Here is a 25,921-nt window from a genome sequence, read left to right as displayed (position 1 = left end):
TACTTCAGCTACATTGTAGCCTAGCACAATCTACAATTCTATAGCATGTTGCACTCAGAATTCACTAATTGGTCTCGTTTAAAGCAACTGACCTAAGAAATGACTGCTGTGCCAAAAGAAACAGAGTGGCGTGGGCGGTAATAAAAGCGATTGAACGTCGTCTCTCTCGACCAATCGGCTGCAGTCAGGATATCTTTCACTGATACACCACTCTGTCTTGCTGCAGAGGAAGAGGCGCCTCTTGTTGAGTGAGCTTTAAAAACACTAATGTCTATCCCAGCATCCTGTAAAGTCAGCTTTAGCCATCTACCTATGGATGTTGAAGAAACGGGAGAATAAGGTCTCTGAGTGGCTAGAAACAAGGGCTGACTGTCACCACTTTGGTTTCGGTGATTTTCTGTCTTTTTAATGTATTCCCTGAGACAGGCAACTGGGCACAACTGAACATTGCCTTTAAGAGCTGGGAAAAAGAAGATGACATCTTTTCCCGGAACTCTGGTCTTAGTTAACCCTGGAATCTTGAACTCTACGCCCTCTGGTAAATACTGCATGAATGTCAAATCTAAGGCATGCAAATCAGATTGCCGCTTGGCACTTGATAGAGCAAGTAACATTGCACACTTCCTTGAGAGGCGTTTGATATCTAAGTTACTGTTATCTGGCCACTTCTCAAAAAGATTAGTAACCAGAGAAACCTCCCAAGTGCCAGAGTAACGGGGTTTAGGTGGTCTGTTATTGAATACCCCCCTCATAAAGCTACACACAATTTTGTGTTGACCCAAGGGAGATCCATCCAAGGGTGGAACTGTAGAGCTTATAGCTGATCTATACGTGTTAATTGTAGAGTATTGTTTACCTTGCTCAAACAACTCTGTGAGAAAGTGAACTAAATCACTTACAGCTGGACAAAAGGGATCAATCTGTCGTTGGCGACTCCAGCCACACCACTTAGCCCAACAGGACTTGTACTGAGCATTTGTTGATCTACGTTGGGCAGAGAGGAGAATATCTGTAGCTTCTTTTGATATGCCCTCTGAAGAGAGGTGTTCCCTGAGAGTCTCCATCCTGCTAGAGGCAGGGAGTTGTTGACGATCATTGGATGTCTGTTCCCCAGTGGGTCTAACAGCAGGTCGTTGTGGGCTGGAAGCAAAACTGGATTGTCTGTTAGCAACTGTAGTAGGTGGGGGTACCATGCCTGCGCTGGCCACACTGGGCATGTGATCAACAAAGTTGCTCCTTCGAGGCTTATCTTCCTCAGACATTTGCTGATCAAGTTGAAAGGGGGGAAGGCATAAGCATTCTCTTCCCTCCAAGGCTGAACCAGGGCATCGTACTGCTCTGCTAGGGGATCTGGCAGATAACTGTAGAATCTCTCCAACTGTGTGTTGTTCCTGTTGGCAAAAAGGTCTACAGTAAAGGGACCGAAACTGTGATTCAGAACCTTGAACACTTCTGAATCGAGTTTCCAGTCTGCTGCATCTGGTTTTGCTCGAGACTCTGCATCTGCTATGACATTCAGTCGACCTGGAATGTGCTCCGCTCGAAGAGTGATCTTCCTCGCGAGGCACCACTCCCATAGGGAACGAGCATGTTTGTCTAACACACCCTGCTTGGCTCCCCCCATTTTGTTTACATAAGCTATAGCCGATGTGTTGTCCATTTGTATCAGGACATGGGCATTGCTCAAGGATTTGGTGAAGGCCTTGATTGCGTAGGTGGCTGCAAGCAGCTCCAAGCAATTTATGTGAAGTGAGGATTCGAGAAGAGACCAGGTTCCCCTTGTCTCGATGCTGTTGCACACAGCCCCCCAGCCCGACCCTGAAGCATCCGACTGGATTAGTAGGTCTGGAAGGAGACGCTTCACTGGTCTGGAGTTGGTTGTGGCCAGGTTGGCTACCCACCATTCCAGGTCTAACATAGCTTCTATGTCTAGAATTACCTTCTGATGGAGGGGGACTCCCTGGTGGTCTAAGGAGCTCTTCTGGTGTTGAAGTGCCCTGTAATGGAGTGGAGCCTGGAAAAGTGCTACTTTTGCTGCTATCATTTTGCCAATTAAGCGTGCTAGATCTGACTGTGAGGCAGTCCTGGAATTTAGAAGTCTTCTGCAGTCGTTCCGGAGGTTCAGGACTTTGCTTTCCGGGAGGGAAAAGCTCATGTGAATGGAGCTGACCAGAACACCTAAGAATTCCATTTCCTGTGAAGGGAATAGAATAGATTTCTCCATATTCACAATGAACCCCAGATTTTCCAACAGGTGGAGCATTAGTGATACATCTCTCATAGCTCCATCCCTCTGAGAATTTAGGATTAGCATGTCGTCTAGGTAAATACATATCCTTAGACCCAGTCTCCTGACATAAACTATCAGGGGCTTCAGCACTTTTGTGAAGACCCGAGGTGCTGAAGTGAGACCGAAGGGTAGGCATTTGAACTGGTAAGTTACATTTTTGAACTGAAAGCAAAGTAGCTTTTGGTGTGCCGGGTGGATGGGGACCGCAAAATATGCGTCCTTGAGGTCTATTTTGCACATGAAGTCGAGAGGACGAAGACTGTCCGCAACCACCTTCAAGTCCTCCACCTTGAAATGATGGTGGCGCACAAATGAGTTTAGTGTGGACAAGTTTATCACTGGGCGTTGCCCTCCCCCTTTCTTCTCCACTAGGAAAAGGTTGCTGTAAAAGAGGTTGCAGTGGTGGGGAACTTGCTGTATGGCTCTCTTGTCTAAGAGACTGGCAATCTCGTCCTCTACCAGGGCGAGCTGACTGGCATTCAAACAATGTGGGAAAGGCAGCCTTGACTGCCTGGGAACCCCTGTAAGTTCTAGTTTGTAACCCCTCACAGTGTTGAGGGTCCACTGGTCTGATGTTAAGAGTTCCCAGTTCTGGAGAAAATACTTTAGCCTCCCTGCCCTCGGGATGTTCTCTAAGTTGAGGTAGACAAAGGGAAGGGGGGAAAGTGAATGAGTATGAGGAAGGCTTACCTTTGTTTCCCCTGCATGTAGTTTCTGTTGGGAGTTTGTGAGGGCTGCTTGTTGGACTTCTGTTCGGACGCAAGCCTTTGGTCCACCCCTCCCAGGTAAGGCTTCCCTTGGGAGGGGGCCCTCCGAAAAGGCCGGTTGTTATTGTAAGGCCTCTTCCTATTAAAGCTTTCACTGCTTTGATTTCCAGAAGGCGAATGGGCTTGGTGAGAGGAGTGGTCATTCTGCCCATGGGTGTTTGATGAACTATTGCCTCTAGAAGATTTCTTTTTGAACTGGTTTTTCTTGCTTTGAGGCTGGATGGCTTTAGAGACTTTTTCAGCCAGTTCACCAACAAAGTTAAGTTCCTTGGCTTTAGATTCACCAAACAGGAACTTCTGCATAGAATCAGAGCGCTTACCGAGCTCAGTAATGTCGGTGATATGTGTGGACTTAACAATATCCTGACGTCTATGTTTGTTAACAGTAGCCACAGCATGTCCCAGCAAGCGAAGGCTTTTGAGAACCAGGTTGATTGCCTCACCGACCTGTACAGCCTGTGGGTCCCTTTTCAAATGCTGGAGAAGGATGCAAAGTGGACCAGCTGCATCCATATAATTTCTCTCCGTCACTTGGAGATCCTGTTCCCAGCGAAGATTAGCTAGAGACTGCTTACCTTGAATAAGGACAAGCCATTTATCAAGCTCTGGAACATGGAGAGCGGGAACGTCGGGCTTAGGAAATTGTTTGACGAGTTCGCTATGAGCCTTGTCCTCCATGCACGATCGGAAATAAATATCAATGATTTCCTTGAGTTCCTTATCGATATTCCACATACAATATCGAGTATTTGTTGAGCCTGAAGGCGGAGGAATTTCATCAACTACTGTCACTTTAGAAGCGTGTTTCTTCGCTTCGTCTTTTGCTGCCAATAGGGCTGAGGCAAAGGGATCGGCTGAACCGCCTTCGGAGACCTTAGCGATTTTGCTCAAAGGTTCCGTATCCCTGACAGAAAGGCAGCTAGGAGCTGCAACGCTGAGCAGGCTTGCTGCGTAGGATCTCTTTCGGCCGGTTTGCTGTTGGTTCGAACTGGGCGGGAAACCGTTCAACGACAGACGGGTTTCTTGCAAGGCCGACTGATCCTGAGAGGCGCCGGTTAGTTCGCCCTCTTCCAGCGTAGAATCGCCATTAAACGATCCCCTTGGAGATGTAGGCGACTTGTCATCATTTTCCGAGCCCGTAGACCCGTGATGAGACACATTTTCATCATCCATAATGGCTAAAAACTTCCACAGAAAAATGAGAAGGTCAAACATCCACTTGCAAAGTGAAAATGGCCGCTGGCTCGGTACTGGCGCCTAGGCTTATGGGGTTGCCTGGACCATATATGGTATGCATGACCTTTTAAGGAAACCTTTTTCGCGCTGCATATTTTTCGCTTTTAATGACTTTGGTATTTCTATATATTTGAGGCCAAGACCAATTAGTGAATTCTGAGTGCAACATGCTATAGAACTTACCAACAGGCCCATACATATTTCCAATAAGTCCATTTGGTAGAGCGACAGACTGAAACTTGAGTGAATGTACCCGTTTATGTCCATTGTACACTATTCTTTGGTGTTGGCCTGGACGAGAAATTGGTCTGACTGTCCCATCTATAAACCCAAAGCAATTGCTGAGAGGTGCACCTTTAGCATGGATAACATCTGCATACTCCTGTAGCATTGGCGGACTCAGTACATCAAAATTCCATTGTGAAATTCGATGACCATGGCTCAAAAAAATATGATCCATTACTGTATTGGTAATCATGCTTATTTCAGGAACTGGTCTTGCAAAACGATGAATCATGTCTGAATAGCGACATGGATACGAGAAGCGCTTCAGAAGCATACAAAGCCCTTCAGTTCGGTCACAAGTTGTTCTTTGCGGACATCGGAAAGTGTCTGGTAATTGAAGAACATTTGCCAATAATGTTATGTCCTGTTTTCGCAGTCTGAACTCCGCTAAACACTCTGATTCATCCATCTGGTCGTAATCAAACTTTGGGTAGGAGCTGTAAGGGAATTCTGGATTCTTGGAACTGTAACTTTCGTACAAGGTCAAAAATTCTTCGTCACAGATGCTTTTACTGTCGTACAAAAAAAGAAGCAGGTTTCTCATTTCACTGAAAGATGACATTCTCTCAAACAGCTTATTTTAAAAACCAACAGAGTTTGCTACCGACGTCGCTGCTGCAAAACTCGTCTAGCTGCTTAACGTTTATATTTTGGCGGGAACGACGTTGTTCTCTTCCCAGGCTCTTTCGGTCGCTAAAGTTGCCGTTGCCTCTAAAACGACCCGTGCTTAAGTTCCCTTTTGATCCAACCAGGGGCGGGGGAGAACACTCTGCGCGCCTGGCACTTTTTGTGTATCTGAATCGTCCAACAAAAAATGACGTCACATCCGGTAAAAAAGAGCGCTGAGCGGCAAAATCAAATTTGAACATGGCATAATCGTTCTCTCAGTAAGTAAAATGGTAATATTTTGCAATCGGCCGGATATTTTTAACGTTTTATTTGGCCACGATAAACAAAATTTTGTCTTCTTCCTCGTCATATCAGTTTGTTTGAAGGACAGGGTAATTATTTATTCAAAAACACGCTGTTTTGAAGGCGTGTTTTTTACGAAATGTCGCCATTTCTTCCTCGCTGAATTCCACAGGAGTCATCGTTTGTGTGGAGATAATGAATTCTAGGTAAGTTGCACTCAATTCAAATATCCTATTCTCTTAGGTAGGCATTACACTAAGAAAAATGCACAATGACAGGTTTCTAGACATAGGGGAACCTTATTAACAGAAGCGCCTTTTTTAAAATTTACTGTTGCCAAACACTCGAGAGTACTTGAGTGCTGTTAATCGTATCACTGCAAGAATAGACCCACACACAACGCGCTTTGCATAACTTTCTTGCCGATCGACACTAACACAAACTCGTGTGTTTGCTCATGACTCAAACTGATGCCATAAAATATGTTACGATTGATTAAGAACCTTAAACAAGATATGTTTTCCCTAAGCCATCCCTTAATTGATAAACGCTTCGTTACAGGCAGGCCGTGAACCCCTTAAAAAAAAGCAAGAGGATTAGTTTTAACGGCGATTAAGTAATTTGGACATGTCGTGGTTGTCTCTCATTTATAATCAAATTTATTTTTCCGTTTCAACAGTGTTTGACGTCAGCAGCGCTAAGTCCCAATACCCCCCCCCCCCAACTGAGGTCAAGCATGCACCTTTAATTTCTTCAAACCCTCTCATTTGCCCTGTTTGCAGACCAAGTTCCTCATCTATTAATCCCTGTCATATTGGCAACCCATTTTGAAAGGTTACTAAAAAGTTGTGCATTATATTTCAGTGTGCTTTCTCTTTGTAATCTTACATCAAGATATTTCAATCCCTAAGGAAACGAGAGAACACTAGCAATACTGACAATTTTCAGTAATTCATCACTTTCAATATGCCATCTAAACAAATTGTTTGTAAACAGTAGTGAAATTTCATGCCCCTACACCTAGCCATAAAAGGAAGTCTGGGAACAGGCAATAGCAACAATGACACTGCCAGGCTGATGAATTTTACAAGCTAATGAACTCATGTCTAACAATGATGGGTGATGATGAAGCATGGTGCAGTGAAACTGAAGAATCAGACTGTGAGTAACATTGATAGAGTCAGTGTCGTGAGAGTGATGCTAGTGTCTGTGAACTTGGACCAGATCAGCAAAGAAAAGGTTTTGTACTAGAAATTGACAGAGAGCAACAAGTTTGTGCTAAAAAACTGAAGAAGCTGGCTCAGACCAGTCTTAAAGCCAGCATCTACTTACAGTACTTGTCAAGAGTTCCTGATTTGTGTATGTGGGAAGGCTCTCTGTAATGAACTATATGGGGAGGCTCAGCTCACGATGAGTACCTATTTCAGGCTTCAGGTATAAAATTAATGATAGGGATTTCACAAGTTGAGGTGTATGAAAGGGTAGGAAAATCTGTCATTTAGGGATTCCATTCTTCTGGTTATAAAATGTTGTTGAAAAGCTCTCATTTACTCTCCTCAGCCAGAATGAAGAGATTCTATAATATTATTTATTAACTTTTTTCCAAGGGAATAGAAAAGGGATGCAGTATTCTTAAATAGGTTTGTTAAAGGGGTACATTAACCCTTTTGCAATGTAAGGTCAACAAAAGAGGTGCCATTTCTATCAAAATGGTACAAATGTATACAAAAGGGTAAGGGGTAATGGACCTTGAGATAAGACCTTTCCATTTAAAACTTTGTAGAATACCCCTCCCCCCCCCCCCTCCCAGCTTGTGAAACAAAGATGTTCAAATTATTGTTTTGTGAAAAAAGGCAATTATTAAAAAACAAAACAGTGCCAAGAGATTAAGTGATTGTCAATGCAAGTTTCCATTTGTATTTTGAATTAAAATGGGTATAACATGATCCTCAAGTATACTATGCAGCTTCACAGAGAGGCCCAAACTGATGATGAAAACATATGTTTTAACACTTAAAATTCTATTTTTGCTTCTTCCCTTGTACCTTATGATCTTTGTAGGGAAATTCTGAAAAGGTCCCCACCCCCCCCCCCCAAAAAAAAAATTCAAATTTTATATACAAATCACTTTTTTATCTTGAAAATGGTCTGAGACAACAAAACATTTTTATGGCTAGCTAAACTACTTATTAGGAAAATAAAAATGTTCAAGGAAAAAATGAACAGGAAGAAACAACAACAAATTAACTTTTTTTTTCAGAAGAGCTACTACTTGTATATTTTTTTAACTTACATGTAGGTCAACATAATTTGTTTTCACAATTTACCACAAAAGAAAACACCACAGAAAGGAGAACTATAGTTGTGGCATCTGAGCTACATTTTTAAATGGAAACATTTCCCATAAAAAATTTCCAAATTATATTCTTACCAGTACAACAAAATACCAACTATATTTTGCAGAGAAGTATACTTAATTAATAAAATTGATGTAGTGAAATTTTCTATTTAATTTTTGTTCACCTGATCTTACAGAGTGCAACCTTTGGTTTAACTGGTTCACTTTACCGTTAAGCAATAATTAAATAAATCACACCAGAGTGGCTTTGTATCTTTATTATAATTCTCATTATCAGTAGAGAAATCACACTTGTACACTGGTCCACTAATCAATACTCTTACGTGTATGTTAAACATGGGAAAGCAGGTTGTATCATCTAATCATAACATTGTATGCCTGTGTGGGGTGTATATGCCAGGAGGTAACCACCTAAGAAAAGACAAACATAAATTATGTCATTGTTTCAATGACTCACCCTAAGTGGGCATTATGCTCATTACCACCTTAATAAACAAGATATATTAAAGTATAATTTTTAACCTCGCTTTAAACTTTTCAAACCTACAGTTTGTTTTCACTTTCAGATAGGTTCTTAAATTCACAAGCACACCACCCACCCCCCTCAGCCCCAATTCCTACTCTCCCATAGCCAGGATCCCATTTCAACTCTCCAATAAATCAGTAATTTTTTTTCTAATTTCGGTCTGACTTAGATTCATCTCCACTCAGCCATGAAAGCAATGGTGGTAGATTTCTGTATATTTGTTGGTCTAGTTCACAGCTATTGTTCTCAGATTCCCACCTCCCTTTTGACAGAATTAAATTCCATTAAAAAATAAACTACAGTAGTTTAATCAAATTAATGCAGAGGCAAACATTGAACCAGAAAATACTATAATTTTGGTATGAACGATACCAAAGTATAACTTACATAATAATATCACATCTTTTCTATTGTAATTTAAGACAGTGCAACTACTAATAGATTGACCACAAAAACCTAAAAACATGACTTTATAAACACAGGTAAGTGAGAATATTGCCAGTTTTGCTTTTGCCCCCAACCACTCTTCTTTAAAAAAAAAAATACGTGGAAGATAATGACAAAGCAATAACAAAACCAGCCAACCAACCTCTGGCAATTCTGTCAATAAACACACCAAATTCCCCTGCAAAATTCTCTTCAACACCTTACAGTACATGTAAATGTCAGCAGCATAAATTCACCTCAATGATTTGGCATGCTACTATCATCAAATGTTTACCCCTTGATTCAGAATTTTTAGGAGTATCAAATAGAATTCCACTATAGATTACAAATGCTGTTTACCTTAACAAATATTTGCATTAATTCTGGAGATATTTAAGTTTAAAATGTGTAAAATATATGCAAATGAAAGGACTGATGATGTCATACACCAAACCCAATATTACATCAAGTGCAGACCATATATACAGCAGAGATCATTGAAACTTGGTAGCCTTATAGTTCTACAGGCAACACACTAATATGGCTATAAAAATATGTTCCCAATTGGAAACTCAATCTTTTCCAGTTCCCTCTAACCCAATTTCAATAATGCAGTGATTTTCAGCTTGAAAAACATTAATCAAGACCATGAGGTGGCCAGAAAAGCCTAGAATATCAGGGAAGGTCTGAAATGCAGTCTGTTGCCATGGTAACAAAACTGTTAAGCTCATATTATGTAGCATATCTGCAAATTGCATCGTAATAGCACTGTCCCGACTGGAGCCCATGGTTCAGTAGTTTACTTGGACAATAAATTTTATAACTTTCCTGGGGGACTGGATGATCTAAATGGTATGTGGGAGACTCCCAGAATATTTGCAAGAATGTATGACTATCTCTTCACAGGTATTCATTAATAAATAAATAAATAAATAAATAAATAAATAAATAGACACTAACACTACTAACATGATTGAGTTTGGAAAATATATTTATTTTTAGTTTATGATATTTTGAAAAATTCCCCTCTCCCATCTAACATGCTGATCTTCTTTAATTTGGTACTTGAAATTGATAACAAGGATGCTACACCTTGGCAACTCGTTGGCCAGGATATATTGCACAGTCTTCACATCAGATAATGGGTCTGTACATATTATTTATGTATTTATTAAACAGAGATCTCCCCATCCCTCCCTATGGAAATTCCAATTTTTATTAATACTTTAATTTCTTTAAAAAGTTTGGCTTTTGAGACCCTCCCCATCCCTGGAATTTCCAGTAATCTCCTTGGGGTGGGTATGGACATTTTCTAGAACCACACAATAAAACAAATAAACAAACTTTAAGGTAAAATGTTGAAGTATAAGTCAGTGGGACATATATACATTGATCAACTTATAAAGACATGATTGATCATTGCAACGTACTATACACAACTTAAGCAAAGGTGAAATTATAGCCTGAAAAAAATTAGGTGTGAACTGGATTCTAACCCATGACCTCTGTGATACCAGTGTGATAACTTAATTAATTAAAGTTCTATGCTACAACATACCAAACTGCTAATTTATTATGAAGTGACACAGCTAAAGGAGAGTTGCCAAGAAATCAACTTTTTTGTGAATTCTAAGATCAATATGAGTCTTCTAAATTTAAGATTATTATACCTAACAAAAGGCATACAGTAGGGCACTACACTGTGTGCTCTCTCTACACACTCTTCCAGGCAGGATAGTAATACATATACATGTACTTTTTTTTAGTTTGGAATATACTGTTACTGCATGGTCATACAAGAGGTACTAGTTGCTGCTGAGTAGTCTTAAAATAAGTGAACTAAGTGTGACAAAATATCATGTATATTAAATCTGCACCAGTTCAGTACAATTTAATACCAAATTTTAATCAGCCACAAAAAAAAATTGTTAGCACCAGATATTACATGTACTTTGTGAAGGCTTCTGGAGGGGTTATACTTTAATTTATAAAGTACCTGGCAGCAAGTACTATTTTGATTTACTAAAGCAAGACTGTAGTAACTGCTAAGAAAATGTGTTTTGTACATCCCAGAAAAATTGGGTGGGGGTCAGTGCAGCCCTCTTCACAAAAGTTAAACTCTTAACCTATTTATGACCATAATCTGTGATTTTCCCTACCCCATTTGTGACTGTTGCGACTGCTACAGTTGCCCTAAACATAAGTTTTGAAGGACTTTTGTTGATGGTCTTATCAATAATGATGAAAATTGAGGAAGCTTATTCTAAAAAACATAACAAATTAAAGACTAGAGGGCAAAAGCCTTACCCTAGAGTATTTATGACCAAAACGGCTGAATAACCATACCCTTTGGGGCTGCACAGCTGTATATAGCACATAGAGGAGAGTTCCCCCCCCCCCCCTACCGCTGGAGCAGGAATCAAAATATTATTGCCTTGATGACATAATAAAGATAAAATCTCAAAATAATCAAGAGTTACATATATGCATGGGACTTCACTAACAAAATGATGCCTGTTGCTTGCTGTAAATTGTATATAAATTACTCCTACAATGTGCCAGAATTCTGTTAATCTGGTCACCAACAGGTCTCAAAAATCTGACTGTATAATTAATAAATAAGAAAATGACCGACTGAGATTTTGTTTGAGCCAGAATAGAGTGGCCATAATAACTAGGTGGCTGTGTTAACGGGGGTGGCTCTATGGTGAGGTACATTCCACAGTAGTGATAAAGATGACACTCTCAAACACCAGTACCCATAAAGAGTTTGACCAGTATATTTTGCATAATCAGTTGGAAGAGGAAGAGGGAAAATGGAAATAAAATAGAATGGCTCTTGTGTACCAGAGACAACCCTTTCCCCGAGTTACCCTGGCGGAGCTAACTTTTCACTTATTTCTTTGCAAAATTCAACCAACCGTTTACACAAGGATGACGAACCAGACTTGGGGGTGAGACAATTCAGGTGGGCAAGTTGACTCACCTTGGCAGCTAAAGTAACCAACAACTTTTCTTTGAGTATACATAAACACTTTGGCTCGCCTAACTGGAACAACTCTCAGCATGGCGAGTGTCACGTAATGCCTAGATTTAAGATTTAAAGCAGCAATTTGTATCAAAGAAGAGAAAATTAACTCAGCAAAACCCACTCTGATCAAATGAGTGAGGGAAACTTAAACAAAGAGGGATAGTTGCACATTTGATTATTCAATAGGAGTTACGAATAATCATGCAGGGTCAACTTTTACTCGGCCTACATGGGCTACATTTTCTCATACAAACACTTGATAAAGCTGCCTCAGGGGGAGGGTTATCCCGGGTACCCGAGACCATACAAATGGGACCTGTGTTGCCTCAAAGAACACCCCCACGATTTTCAAAGGGGAAGGTCCATGAACAGGACCTTAACTTAGGGCAGCTTCAATGGCAGATTCCCTCTGATGGCTTGGATTTGAATAATTGATTTAATTACTTTTAAAGAGGACTAGAACTCAAAAATCTTGCTCGAATTTCGATCCAGCGAGGCATAAGTTTCCATGCCGTGAATCAAGTTTTTACTGGGCGTTTTAAAAGCACTCACCAAAGAGAAAGAGACTGATGACCCCAAACTACCGATACATATGTACTGTATCTTACTGAAAACAACAATCTTCAACGAGAGATGTAGGAATGTGGGATACTGACCTTCAGCATGCGATCCAGCTTGTCTCTTCTACCAATACACGTGAGCCAAGAGTAACAAAAGTTCTGGTGACAGCGACTTTCGGAGCTAAACGGCTTCTGTTAATTATGTTCCCGTAGTACACAGTGCAAACTATGGCCAGCAATACTTCATCCAGGTTGTTGTTAACATTATAGGCTATTGCACTTATTGTTATCACTAAATCACGAACAACAAGAACCAAAAGTCGGAACAACACCAGTTTTACAAATGTGTAAAATTCGCCCGACGATGACGGAAGGCTCTCCGTTATTTTGCTTCAAAACAATAATAAACTTTTCTCTTTTCCCGAAATTTTTGCTTCAAAAGTCGAAGTAATGTGTCTGCAACATCCTTCCATACTCAATATAAAATGAAACGAAACTGATGGTTTACAAATAGAGGGAAACCACGAGTAATCGAAACGCCATTTTCTCGCTTTGTGAAACAAGCCGCGAAGCGCAGTTTAAACCGGATGTGACGTCATTTTTTGTTGGATGATGCCTATACGAAAATTTCAGGAGTCTTCTGCCCCGCCCCTGGATCCAACTGATCGACTACTTTAACTTGGAGAAAATTGGCTAGACCTGAAACTACCATGCAAAATTCGACTTCCAGTGAGTTACGCGAGTCGCTCGCAATCAATGGCGCCTTTGTTCATTTGCCAGCGTTTTCTTCGTTCCTCTTATTGCCTTATTTTCTAAAGGTTACGAGTACGAATACCATACTAGATTGTATTCCAGCTTATTCTTTGCTCGAACTTTCGTAAAAGAAACCTCCATTAGCAGTCAAAGGAGATGAGAGTCGCAAATCTGCAACGTATCCCCCCGTCTTGGAAATTTCAGTAAGTTAAATTCATTAATAAACATGAATCGGTCCCGGGGTGATTCCCATGTAAAACACGGGGGGTGCTTGTCGTACCTTTTAGGGGTTAAAAAAGCGGTTTTGGTAGCTCTTAGGGTGTTCAGCCTCAAAAAGGTCCACAGTGGAAGTTTCCGCGGTAGACGAAATTCAGTGTCAGTGTTGTTTTAGAATTGGTACCTCTTAGGCGGGAGTGAAAAAAAATTGAAGCCACGCCCACAAAACAGTATAATAGTACTTCTTAGGGTCGGGTTATTTTCAAAATTAACGAGGAGCACCCCATCCTTTTTGTATGGGAGTCCCCCCGGGAAATCGGTCCCATTGATAGTTCTTGGCTTTAGTTTCTTTTTTCCGTTGATTTTATAGGGGTTAGCAGTGGGTCAGTTGGGGGCTCAGTAGAGGGACAGTAGGGGCTCAGCTGACCTGGCCGGGTAGTGTTTTGTCGAAACCCGTTTCAGTTCGCAAAAAAAGTTTCAGCAACCGAAATCGTCAAGTTGTGAAGTTTTGATTGGGACATGGTTAGAAAGTGTTTCAGGAACTCGTCTGTTTTCTAAAATGAAAAAAGTGATCTTGCGACCAAACAGGAGCGTGTGCGACGGTGAACTTTCAATGAATAAATTCAAATAAACAACGTTTTTCCATGATCTGCGCTCTTAGAGACCACAGAAAGTCCAAACCGTTACTGTGAAACCCCTCGCAACATAAGAGCTTTCTCGGTTTTCTTCAAGAGAGAGAAAAGTTTAAGCGATATGTTACAACAAGAGGTTAAATATTTGCCATTTCTTGGCAATGTGATGCCAACCGACGGGCGTTGGCAGCCTCGCAATTCCATTTCCTTTAAGTCAAGGGGTAAAGTGGGTTTCAATATCAATTCTTCACGAAGCGAGAATTTTCTGCGAAACATGACGATGTGGCGGCCGCGAATTAATTTTTATACACCAGTTATCTGTATTTTTATTACCGTTTGCAAGATTACAGATCGCGCGAAAAGCAGAGAAATACAGTATACGTACTCCTAAAAACTCCAAAACGTTGTGGCCAAGTGCCAATTATATGCAAACACCCTCAAAAAGTGTTACTCTTTCCAGGCGAGCTAAATTCATTTATGCCCGAGCTAAATTATGCCGTAAATATAAATTAAGTCTCGGCAGAAGCATGAGCTTCTGGTCTCGGCTAGTGACCAAGTAAAATTTATTGCTTTCGTGCGAAAGACCGAAAAAGCTTAAGCTAAACGTGACCGCCGAGAAATCACGTAATTCCCGAAAAATCTCCATCATTATTTTGAATCCTCTTGGGGAAATCGGAATAATAAGTATATACGTGGCCGTCATGTGCCAACGACTTCCGGCAGCACGAACAAAGGATATCGATGACGTCGCCCGTTGGACTTTGCGCTATCGTTATGGTAACAAACGTTATTTCCCAGCATGCTGCACAAGTATTCTTCCTTTTCAACACTCTTCTGAAACGGAGTGAGTAGAGTGTAACGATAAGCTACGGTACTCATTCAAAACACGCCATTCCACGCAAGAAAATCCATCATTCAAACAGCAATATATTTTTAAGCCTTTCGTCCGCCGAAGAATCCGTTTTCCACGAATTGTAGTGCAACCTGAACGGCTTTATTAAACTACGTTTGGTCGATTCATTGCGACACGCCCGCTCCACGATCGCCATATTGTTGATTTTATTTCACAACTTTGCAGTCACTAAACCGCAAGACAGATACAGGGAGTTAATTTTTCGCCCAGAAGTGAGAGAAAACCGTTCTGTTTGGAAATCTACGAAACTAGCAATGGCAAGATAGCAGTGTTCACGATATCTGGATCTGCGTGGTGGAGAGATCGTTAAAGGAAACTTCGAGAGTTTCCGCGCTTTACTTTCGTTGGCGTGGTTAACCGACTAGCTGCTTCAAACAAGATAAACATTTCAAATAATAACTTGGGTGATATCCACCATGACTGGGCGGACTGGAAAACATTTTAGAGGGGATAAGGACCTCATCATTCACGACAAAACTGGAAGGGTAATTTATTTGCATTTGTTGGAGTGACCTCCCGTGTTCCTTACTGTATACAAAGTTGTAGGATCTTTCCGCGTTGCTTTGTAAATCTTTCTAATCTCGGCTGTCGGTTTTACACTGTATGCATCTACTTTTATTTGCAGATTTTGATTTCTTGGAACCGCTTCGCAAGATCTCTGAAAGAAGCTTTCGAACTCTATTGGGAAACTAAACAGGTAAGTCGTACTAACTGTTTTAAACATTAGATGATTTGACGATTGGAGTAGTTTGTGCAAATCGGCGCTCCCTCTTTCTCTGTGTTGTGTGCATACAAATCCCACTAGATTTCTGCTGGTACATTTGTTTGATTCCTTGTCTCACTGAAAACGAGATGATCATTTCCGTGGTACATTTCTATTCTTTTCAATCGGGTTCGTTCGCTGGTATTTGCTTGTTTTTAGCTCTTCTTTCTGATGCTACTGAAGCGTGGAATTAATTCAGGCGTTTCCTGAATAATTGATTACAGAAGCTCACATATTTTCCTGGTTTACACAGTTCCCAAAGCTCAATAATAATTCGTTCAGTCTTGGCTAAAAAGTTTCTTTCCGTCTATGCATGCTTCTCGAAAGTTGTGTTTCGCAATAATATAAGTTGCGTACAGAGCATGTGAAGATGGCCGCGGGCAGCACGTTTCACTCGTACAAATAAACTAAGCAATCTCTTTGATATTTTTATGAACCGCTGCGGTGAGGTAAAATATTCAAGGTTGAGCATTTTCGGCCTTTTGAAGTGTTTTGGCTTCGTCTCGTGTAAGGAATTCATCTAGCGAGTTATCCTTTGCAGAATTGAACGTGCTGTCCATGTGAAGCTACGAGTGTGTGCACTACAGAGGTCACGCCATAATATCAATTTAACGTTTATTCCCCGTAAATCCATTTAGCTCGCCATAGAGTTCCAATTTAAGTCGTTTCATTGTCCAAGTGGTTGTAATATAGGCCGCTTCTTGGGCTGATAAGCTGGCAACTTAAATTTTGCAAAATACACGTGAATAAGCGTGGGCACGAGGCATTGCCTTGTCATTTGATATTTTATATAAAACCCAACAGTCTCTCCACTGTTTGTTTGTTGTTTTTTTTTCTTATTAAAAAAGCTATCGTGTTCTTATTTCTTAACAACAATAACAACTTTATTCCCATGTTTGAACAAAACGCTGGAATTTAGGCTGATTTTTTGTATTATTATTTTTGTATTTTTTATTTGCACACTCCCCCCTCTGACCAACCCCTCTATGTAGGGCACCTTTGGCGGCGCAGGGCCTGTCAGGAAATTTTTTCAAATTTTAAACCACTTGGAAGCAAACTTGAAAGGTGCGGACAACAAAACACTAGGTTTTGTTTTGACACTTAGTATCGTTTTTGTTTGTAGTTGTTTATTCTAGGAGGGTACTTGATAGAGGACAAAAAAGACAATTTACTTGTAGTTATAGGCTTACTTTTTCCCCTTAGATCTCTACCAAGGTTTCAGAGTTTCTTGTGTGACTGGTTTACACGTGGAAGTCTACATGTACTAACACAAGAAATTCATATTGTTTTTTTCATACAGGCCGAGCTAACCTCCTGGTTTGAGGAACTACCAAGAAAGATAAAAAAGATTCCTTTCAAGGATACAGCCCTTGCTGCTATTCCATTTCTAGCGTATCTCCTAGTTTATTCAAATTATTCTCTTCTTCGGAGAATTATAGGACTTGGAAAAGTGACTAAACCTAATCATACATTCCTGCCATGGATGGAGGTGTTAGTTTTTCACTGTTTCCCTCATCAGATGCTAGCAAAATTTGCACATCCTGTCCTGGACTGTATCGCTGCTGTACCATATTTATTTCACTTTGGCCTTCCATTCCTGTTTATATTTTTCAAAGTGGCAAGCAATCGCAGCATTCATGGAGTATTTCCTTTCCTTTGGTGTGCTGGCTGGGTGAATCTTGTCGCGACCATAATTCAATTCCTGTTTCCTACAGCACCACCTTGGTATGTGGACTCTGTTGTGTTCAGTCCAAACGGTGATGTTCTGAAAGCAGGAGCAAATGAAGCTGGATTTCATAGACTTGACGCAGCTCTTGGATTTCCATTCTTTCACGGCATCTACGCTGCTTCTCCGTTACCATTTGGAGCATTTCCTTCACTGCATGTCGCATGGCCTGCCGTGATTTTAGTTAGTGGACCTTGGATAAATGAAAAGTTTGCCATGTTTCATGTTGTATGGATCACGTGGGCTGCTCTTTATTCAAATCACCACTATGGCGTCGACGCAGTGGGAGGAATATTTTTGGTGTTTCTGGTTAATTTTATGATGCGCAAGGTGTGGTGTCCATTTCCTCTTGAGAATGGCAAGAAGCCATCTTGTCATATATGTAGAAGAATGTCGCCACCTTTACTGCAAGTTTAGCCACGTAGTACTAGTTTGAAATTGTATAATTTTATCAATCAAGGTTAATATGGTAACTTATCATCCCAGAGTGGTATTTTCATTCTCACTCATGGCAGGCAATAAGGTGGCTTTGAATCTTTTTTGTTAAGTGACTTAAGTCATGAAAAGCAAGGTATTATGTTCCTGTTACTGATGTCTTAGTTGTCTATGAGTTGAAAACTGATTATTACAATATTTGGTCAAGAGGAATAGACAATTTTGCAGAGTTTGGTTTCACTTACTGTTTGGTAAAATCTAATAATTATAGAATTTCAAAGTCTAGTTTATTGTAAATGATTATTCACAGAGGTGTTGAATATTGATAGTGTGGTGTGGTTAGATTTGACCAGAGAATCTTAAGAAAAGATTATATCTTACAGAATTTTTTACCCTAGATAGGTTAAATACATACTAAGAGAAGATAGTTTTTCAAAAATATTATAATGCTTCACAATACAATATGCCATTGAATTTGATTGCATTCATTCATGCAACACTGATTTGGATAGTGCTTTCAATACATGGAAATTTATTATGAGAGTTAAAACATTTTGATAGTTAGCTTTTTTTTTTCGATTATTACTACTGGTCAATAGACAGTTGTTTTGAGTTATTTTGTTTTCTGTTGTGTAAATTTTTTTTTTTTTAACAATTGCACTTATCAGTCCCTTAGTGGTGTAATCAATAATATTAATTAATTTGTTGTGAATAATTTTGCCAAGAAAGCAAGCCATGTTTTTGGTGGGGAGGGGGGGGGGAGGGGAAGGGGTGGGTGATGTGTGTCTACTGACCCACATTGGCTGTTAAGTTTCACAGGAGAGAATTAAATTCTTGGATAATAGTCAGTGACCATTCTGAGTTTCTTCACATGGGTTTGTGCTGTCTCCTCAGATAGCCATTATGTGTTTTCTACAAAACTTGTCGTAAATTCATGATAATATGTCACCAATATAATATGTCACCACTCCTTAAAACTACAACATTTAGTTCACACAGGTAAACAGTTTCAGAAGTAGATACTCATGTATATTTTACTGGCGTATTGGTTTAAATGTGATTTGATGTGGACAGTCATGGATTTGATTTACAGTGATAGTAAAGATGTGTAGAACGAGAATGTTGCTTTTGCTATCGCACTATTTGTCAACTTGCTTTTTTCGATCTTTATGTGTATCACTTCTCATTACTAGCATAGTGAATTTACAGCAGCAATAGCAATTTCGTTCAAACAATTTGAATTTAGATCAAGATTTTGTGAAGAAAATTTTATATGAAATAAGAACTCACTGGGTTGGTCTCAGTAAGTGTTCTACATTTATTTAAGCCAGGCAAATAAATTCAACCAGCATTCAGCTCTCAGGCCCATAAATAGGCCCCCACTAGAGAAGTAGGAAGAGGGAAGGGGGCCTCTTGCCATTTCACACGCTCGCTTTGTCTTGTTCTCATTGCCCCAACCTCCACCCCTGTGAGATGTAAGGCTAAGCCATATGCCCTATGTATAACCCATGCCCTTCTCACCTACAGTTGTGTGGGAGAACGTTTTAATTTGCTATGGTAATGAATGAGTTGGTGCTGGGAGGGGGCTCAATTGGGATTGAAAGTGTCTGCCAGGATAGGGATGGCCTGGCTGCAGCCTAATCTCTATCTCCTTCCTAGAACTTATTTTGGTAACCCATCCAAATTTAATGTGTGGAGGGAGGGGGTGGGGCACAGCAGTCCCACTCTGTGCACTAAAATCGTCATTTGTCGGAACATTTTGTCCTCGTATTTTACTCGGACATGCCCTCGCTACTGGTCACCCAAACTGAGTGGCCATGGGATCGAAATGAATGAGTACCGGGGTCGCGCGGCCTTTCTCGTCCCAGTCCATCTCGTACTCTCCTCCCCTTGCTAGTACACTGTGGGAGGGTCTGTGCATGTAAATAAGACCCCAACTTACAACGTTAAGACGGCGGCGCAGTTGTCCGTTTCGTAATTTCGCGACACTTAGAAATTTTTTAACTATCAACGAATTTTTGTAAGTAACCACCCAGTATCGAACCCGAAACCTGTTTCCTAACATCCCTCTTCTACCACTACACTACCAAGTTGATCCGCCAAATCTCCGCAAAATTTAATTATAAAACGTGACTTTCTTGAATATTAATGATAAAGATGCCCCAACCATCAAATAAAAGCTAACCGCAAGCAAACCAGAGTGAATATGAAAATTCAAGCATTTGACGAGTGCGTTTTACTCAATCAACAAATTAAAACCTGTTGCTACCTTGTCCACGCCTACACTAAAGCAGATATGGCATTATCCATTCTGACAGGCTTGGTTACCAATGATGGCATCGACCGTTTACGAAACGGAAATCAGCGACGACGGCCCTTAACTGAGCAGTGTTATTTCCTTCATCCTCCATCGAGGACATAAATACATTTGTGAATAAACCGGCTATTGGGATCAGCTATCGACTGCGCATTCAAAGTAAGTGCACGCCTGCAATTTTTTCAGGCATCAAAAAGGCTAATATTTAAGACATACCAGTCGAATCAGTCGCAAATAAATAATGCAGTAAATAAGCTCGGTGACACTTTCATTAGCAGCAACAATTTTCCTTTTGAAACGGGAACTTGTTCATCTAACATTTAAACGTTTTTAATCTGACCTAATTTTCTGTTACTGCCACTTTACCAATTGAAACGACCGTATCGCCCGTTTCGCCGGCACTACTTTAAAACTGGCGGAGGTGAACAAACAAACCCTGAGGCGAGGCGATGTTTGTTTCGTTTCTAGTTTTAAATGTTATTGTAGATAAGAAAACTGGATAAAATAAAATACGTGTCCATAACTCAAAATTGTGCTAGGCCATTAGTGATGCAAGGTTTTCCATGTTGTCAGTTGCTAAATAAAAAAAAACTTCTCCTCTCAAGAAAATTCGCTACATAAGAGGTTAAAAGTGTATCAAAGCAAGAGGCCTGTAAAATCAAAAAGTCAATTTGCAAGAGGCGGTTAACTCGGGAAGAAAAAAACTGATATCCTCATTCGATTCCGGAAATGATGAAAGCGACATTAAGGTAAGTTAATGTATACAAACTTCTCTATAATGAAACGCTTCCCGACTGAAGCCATACACAGTAAATTGTGTTTTCTTTGTGTGCAGAGGAAAAAGGCCGCAAACGAGACCGTATTGATAGTTGAGCATTCCCTTTTTTTACAAAATGACAAGAGTTACTTATGTGGCGGAATTGAACCTCTTCGATTGATTATTTATTTTTCGAGAGAGAAGAAAGAACGGAGCCTACTCTTATTTTTTCTCCAAGCAAGGAGCGATAGAAGCCACACCCAATATTACGAGGTCACTGTGCAATTTTTTCTCCGTGAATTTGATTTTGTCAGCAACTTGACAAAATTGAGCTTGGATACCGAAAATGAGCAGCTTTTCGGCTGCGGTTTTGTTCACTGCCTTTCATTTGCTTTACATCATCTGTCAGCATTTGCAACTGTTGATTGCTCATGAAGGAGACGTGCCGTCTCAAACTACTGGGTGTAGTTATATGTCAAACTACTGCAATTCATCGTGCTTACAAGAACTTGGTGCAAACTTTGGCATTCCCCTGATTACGGTGAATTGTTCCGCGAGGAACTTGAGCGAATTCCCAACACATTTGCCAATAAATACTGGAAAACTTGCACTCGACTTCAACCCGATTCCTAGCTTAAATGTTGAAGAAATGAAAAGGATTCGTTATCTTAAAGAGCTGATGATCGAGGGAAACACCATTACGTTTATCCGCGAAGAAACTTTTCAAAGTAATTTCATTTTGCAAGGGTTGAATATGGGAGGCAACAAACTCCATGATCTTACCTCAGGGGTATTTAAAGGATTGAAAAACTTATTGGAGCTGTACCTTTATCGAAATTGTATTTCTCGATTAAGGAATGGAACTTTTGAAAATCTGATATCACTAATTAATCTTGATTTGAGCGAAAACAACATTCTCGTAATCGACAAAGGAGCATTTGCAGGTCTTCGACACTTAAGATATCTAGACCTGTCGGGAAATAGGCTTGGTAAAATCTTTCAGGTACATTTCAACAAACTTACGTCATTAACAACATTGGGCCTTGGCTTCAACAAAATATATTTTCTTGAATCTAAATCTTTTTCTTTTTTCTTGCACTTGAAAATCCTGAACCTTGGTCATAATAACTTAACCAGTCTACCAAAGAAGGTTTTTAAACCTCTGAAGGGTTTAACGAATCTTGATCTCAGTAAAAACCCAATAGAGTTTATTCCTTTGGATATTTTTCCAGTTTGCGCGCTTTGAAATTCCTAAACTTGAGCTCTTCCAGCGTTCGGGTGTTTCATGGTACATATCTCAAAACAATCTTGCCTCGTTTGAAAATTAACGTACAACACACCCCTTTGGACTGTACTTGTGATATGCGGTGGCTCAAAGAATGGTTTCACGACAACACTTCTCAAAACAGCACATTTCTCAACAGTTCAGAAGTGAGATGTAAATATCCTAAAACGTTGAGAGGAAAATCGCTCTTGAGTTTAAACATTACAGACTTCAGCTGTTCGTGTGAATACTGTCAAAGGTCCTCTATGTGCGTTTCTGGCGGGAAAACCTGCAACTGCGCAAACAAGCTGGCGGTGCCCTCATGTTCTGACACCTGTCAATTCAACGACACCAGTAGAGTCGCACCATATGAAATGATATGTAGCTTTTCGCAAGGCAAGTGTTTTTGCTCCAACATGTCTGAGCTTTGTGTGGACAATGCATATCTTACCCATTCCAACCTCAGTGCACAGTGCGCCTGTAAAACCGGTTACCAAGGCAACGGATTTCTCAACTGCTCGGACGTTGATGAGTGTGTGCAAGCGCGTAATGTTTGCCACAGCGATGCTGACTGCATCAACACCGTGGGCTCGTATCGATGTGTTTGCCTTGAGGGTTACCATGGGGACGGAGTGACCTGTCACTCAATCAAGCATCGTAAGACGGTTGCTATCGTTACCACAACACTTTCTCTTGTAATATTTGTTACACTCATTAGCACGCTGATCTTCTGCGTCGCTCCCAAAAGAATTCAACAGATCAAAGAAGCGAAAAAATCTACTGAGAGAAGAAGAAAGAAAAAACAATCAACCAGGCGATATGTGGACTTGCATAAAATTCATGAGCTGGGATTTACTAATACTGCTTGTACACCAGGTAAGAGTTATATTGATCGAGAAAATTATTGCTTTTAATGATTATAGGGAGTCATTTCCCTGGGGTATCTTCTGTGGGAAGCTAGACCACTGCGGATATCCCCTCCCCCATGTTGTTCCTACGACAACTGCCAATGGAAGAACAAAGGAGAGCAGGGCAAGAGCAAAAACTCAGTTCAGAGCAGATGACAACCACATAGGTTAAGTCTAAGTCTGGAAACACTTTACTCTGTTAGTTTAGTCTCTTCTCTGGCGTCAACTGAGCTAAAATAAGGAAAAGAAATATTAATTCACACTAGGCCTTATTATTCCTGTGAGACTGCTGTAAACGGGACCACCAAGACGACGATAACAAGATAAATACAATCACACACCTTTTGTTGCTTTGACAGAGGAAGGCAAGAGAGTGGACGAGTGGGAAATCCCCCGAGAAAAGTTGCACACCTTCAGTGTAATCGGTGAGGGAGCCTTTGGAGTAGTAATGGAAGGGGTTTGGGATTCAGGTAATTTCTTCTTGTATTCATCGCTGTTTCACTGGAACAGCAAACAGTGTTGAAAAATAATTAATTGATAACCAGAAATCAATGTTACTGATGTGTAACGTACTGTGAACATCATGGGAAATGTAGCATAACAGAAATTAAATTCACGAACACAGATTAGCTCTTTCCTTTTACCACTTCAGCGAGAACACCAAGTTCGTCTTTTAAAGTAAGCGTCAAGGTAGAAACATCAACTCAGAAAAAATTCCGAGTTCCAGATGGGATTTGAACCCACGACCCTCCGTGATCTAGTCGGATGCTCTAACCACGGAGCTACTGGAGACTCTATGGTGAGCAAGGGTGAAATGTGGGTCTTTGACTGGAACCGCATCGCGCAGTCACACAGCCAAATGATGTCTTGGCGCATATGAATTCACTAACTGCATCGCGCAGTCACATTACGGCATATCAAAAATGCAACCAACCACCCTCCAAAGTGAGTATTATAAGGAAGTTTTCAAGGTAGAAATTTTTGTTTTCTTTCTGGAACTCGGAATTTTTTTCTGAGTTGATGTTTCTACCTTGAAAAAATTTCTACCTTGAAAATTTCCTTATAATACTCACTTTGGAGGGTGGCTGGTTGCATCTTTGATATGCCGTAATGTGACTGCGCGATGCAGTAAGTGAGTTCATATGCGCCAAGACGTCATTTGGCTGTGTGACTGCGCGATGCGGTTCCAGTCAAAGACCCACATTTCACCCTTACTCACCATAGAGTCTCCAGTAGCTCAGTGGTTAGAGCATCCGACCAGATCACGGAGGGTCGTGGGTTCAAATCCCATCTGGAACTCGGAATTTTTTTCTGAGTTGATGTTTCTTCCTTTAAAAAATTTCTACCTTGAAAATTTCCTTATAATACAAAAGTAAGCGTAGCCATTCAAATACAGACCAGTTGTGCATGCGACGTTTTTGGTGTGGTATACCATGGAATATTCCACGAGTCACTTGTATTTCTCAGTATACAAAGGAGCCTTTACCATGACAGAACGTTGCATAACTATTTTATATCATGCCATAGAAAATACAGTGGCCAACACAATCAATGCGACATACGCGCGGCGCATGATGGGAAGGTTTTTGTAATACCGTCGAAGTACAATGGCTTTCATCTATTCTAATTGGCTGCGTTTTCTATGGCATGGTATAAAAGGAGATATTCTGAGACCGACCCAATAAAGAAATGACCACAGCAAAATGTGCTATCTTACTATGTTGTTTTCAGATGAAGGGACCACAAAAGTGGCTGTTAAGACCTTAAAACCCGGTGCGGATCGCCATGACTACAAAGACTTGATGGCGGAACTGTCAATCATGAAACAAGCCGGAAGCCATCCCAACATTGTCAGCCTCCTAGGAGCATGCTCCGTGGAAGGACCGCTGTACTTGGTGATGGAACTGGTTTCTGGCGGGAACCTGTTGGCTTTCCTTAGGAACAGCAGGTGTCAAGATCCTCACTATATAAACATTGCATCGTCACTGAATGAACGAGAATTGTTGAAAATTGCCAAGGACGTGTCCAATGGAATGAATTATCTTAGCAGGTTGAGCCTAGTACACCGAGATCTGGCTGCACGAAATGTGTTGCTCACGGAAGATCGAGTAGCAAAGGTGACAGATTTCGGGCTGGCGCGGGATGTACAATTGGAGGGTGTTTACATGAAGACCACGACTGCTGGTAGACTTCCGGTGAAATGGATGGCACCCGAGTCCATACGATTTCATATTTATACCTCCAAATCTGACGTTTGGTCATTCGGAGTGCTGTTATGGGAAATTATCTCGATTGGCGAATGTCCTTACCCAGGAATCCCGGCGCGTCTGTTAGCAAGAAAGCTTATGATTGGTTATCGTATGAAGAAGCCCACTCAATGCTCCGATGACGTATACGAGGTGATGAAAGCCTGCTGGCAGATAGACGCGGAAGCGAGGCCCACTTTTGCTGAGTTGGCAAATATTTTACACGAATTTCTTGCACGAACCGGGCGGGCGTATATCAACTTGGGAGGTTCGGGGGCTCAGTTGGAACAGGTTCGGGCAAATTCTGACGATTTAATGTGCGAGATCAAAGATGACGAATGTAGTGTAACCGACAGCTTAGACGGTCTGGATTCTGTGCAGCTTCAAAATGTTGTGGTAGAAGAACTCATGAGCACGTCACTGTCCAAATTTGAGACAGAATTATCTAAATATGTTACAACTAAGTTATAAATACTTAAACTAGTAAGAAGAGATCTGTTTTTAGTTTGCGCGTTAATTAGATGTGGCACGTGTTTAATTTAACAACGTTTCCTCTTGTAGTGAACTTGTCATTCATCCCATTCAGCCTTTAAATCTGA

General features: G+C 40.7%; 3 protein-coding genes and 2 pseudogenes across 3 annotated transcripts in view; 2 read left to right on the top strand and 3 right to left on the bottom strand.

Annotated features, from left to right (window-relative positions):
* The window catches only part of LOC145497806 (uncharacterized), a 1,258-nt gene extending 49 nt beyond the window's left edge, over positions 1–1,209 (bottom strand). Inside the window, exons 1-2 of the mRNA XM_081477670.1 lie at positions 857–1,209; positions 1–310 (exon numbers count right to left, since the gene is read on the bottom strand). The exon at positions 1–310 is cut by the window's left edge and continues 49 nt beyond it. Of these exons, the coding sequence (XP_081333796.1) occupies positions 93–310; positions 857–1,193 (555 nt within the window). The 5' untranslated portion in view covers positions 1,194–1,209 and the 3' untranslated portion in view covers positions 1–92. The remainder of the gene's footprint in view (positions 311–856) is intronic.
* The window catches only part of LOC145497836 (uncharacterized), a 6,836-nt pseudogene extending 940 nt beyond the window's left edge, over positions 1–5,896 (bottom strand).
* On the bottom strand, positions 1,851–4,455 carry LOC145497768 (uncharacterized). Its single transcript, XM_081477623.1, has 2 exons — positions 2,981–4,455; positions 1,851–2,194 (listed from the first exon to the last, which is right to left on the bottom strand). The coding sequence occupies exons 1-2, from the start codon at positions 4,270–4,272 to the stop codon at positions 2,179–2,181; spliced, it is 1,308 nt and encodes a 435-aa protein (XP_081333749.1). The 5' UTR covers positions 4,273–4,455; the 3' UTR covers positions 1,851–2,178.
* Positions 5,897–14,798: 8,902 nt separating the features above from the next.
* On the top strand, positions 14,799–18,582 carry LOC145497776 (uncharacterized). The gene is made up of 3 exons (XM_081477634.1): positions 14,799–15,391; positions 15,532–15,603; positions 16,970–18,582. The coding sequence occupies exons 1-3, from the start codon at positions 15,323–15,325 to the stop codon at positions 17,810–17,812; spliced, it is 984 nt and encodes a 327-aa protein (XP_081333760.1). The 5' UTR covers positions 14,799–15,322; the 3' UTR covers positions 17,813–18,582.
* A 5,801-nt stretch (positions 18,583–24,383) lies between these two features.
* LOC145497775 (fibroblast growth factor receptor 1 pseudogene) lies at positions 24,384–25,858 on the top strand (annotated as a pseudogene).
* The last annotated feature ends 63 nt before the right edge of the window (positions 25,859–25,921 follow it).

The sequence above is a fragment of the Orbicella franksi genome, chromosome 9 (genome assembly GCF_964199315.1).
Source record: "Orbicella franksi chromosome 9, jaOrbFran1.1, whole genome shotgun sequence".
NCBI classification, from domain to species: domain Eukaryota; kingdom Metazoa; phylum Cnidaria; class Anthozoa; order Scleractinia; family Merulinidae; genus Orbicella; species Orbicella franksi.
This window is presented reverse-complemented; position numbering and strand designations above follow the sequence as displayed.

Bases quoted from the DNA above. Each gene is read 5' to 3' on its own strand.
- LOC145497768 (XM_081477623.1), bottom strand. From the start codon at position 4,272: ATGTTTGACCTTCTCATTTTTCTGTGGAAGTTTTTAGCCATTATGGAT.
- LOC145497776 (XM_081477634.1), top strand. From the start codon at position 15,323: ATGACTGGGCGGACTGGAAAACATTTTAGAGGGGATAAGGACCTCATC. The intron at 15,392-15,531 runs GTAATTTATTTG...TTTTATTTGCAG, and splicing joins TTCACGACAAAACTGGAAGG to ATTTTGATTTCTTGGAACCG. The intron at 15,604-16,969 runs GTAAGTCGTACT...TTTTTCATACAG, and splicing joins TCTATTGGGAAACTAAACAG to GCCGAGCTAACCTCCTGGTT.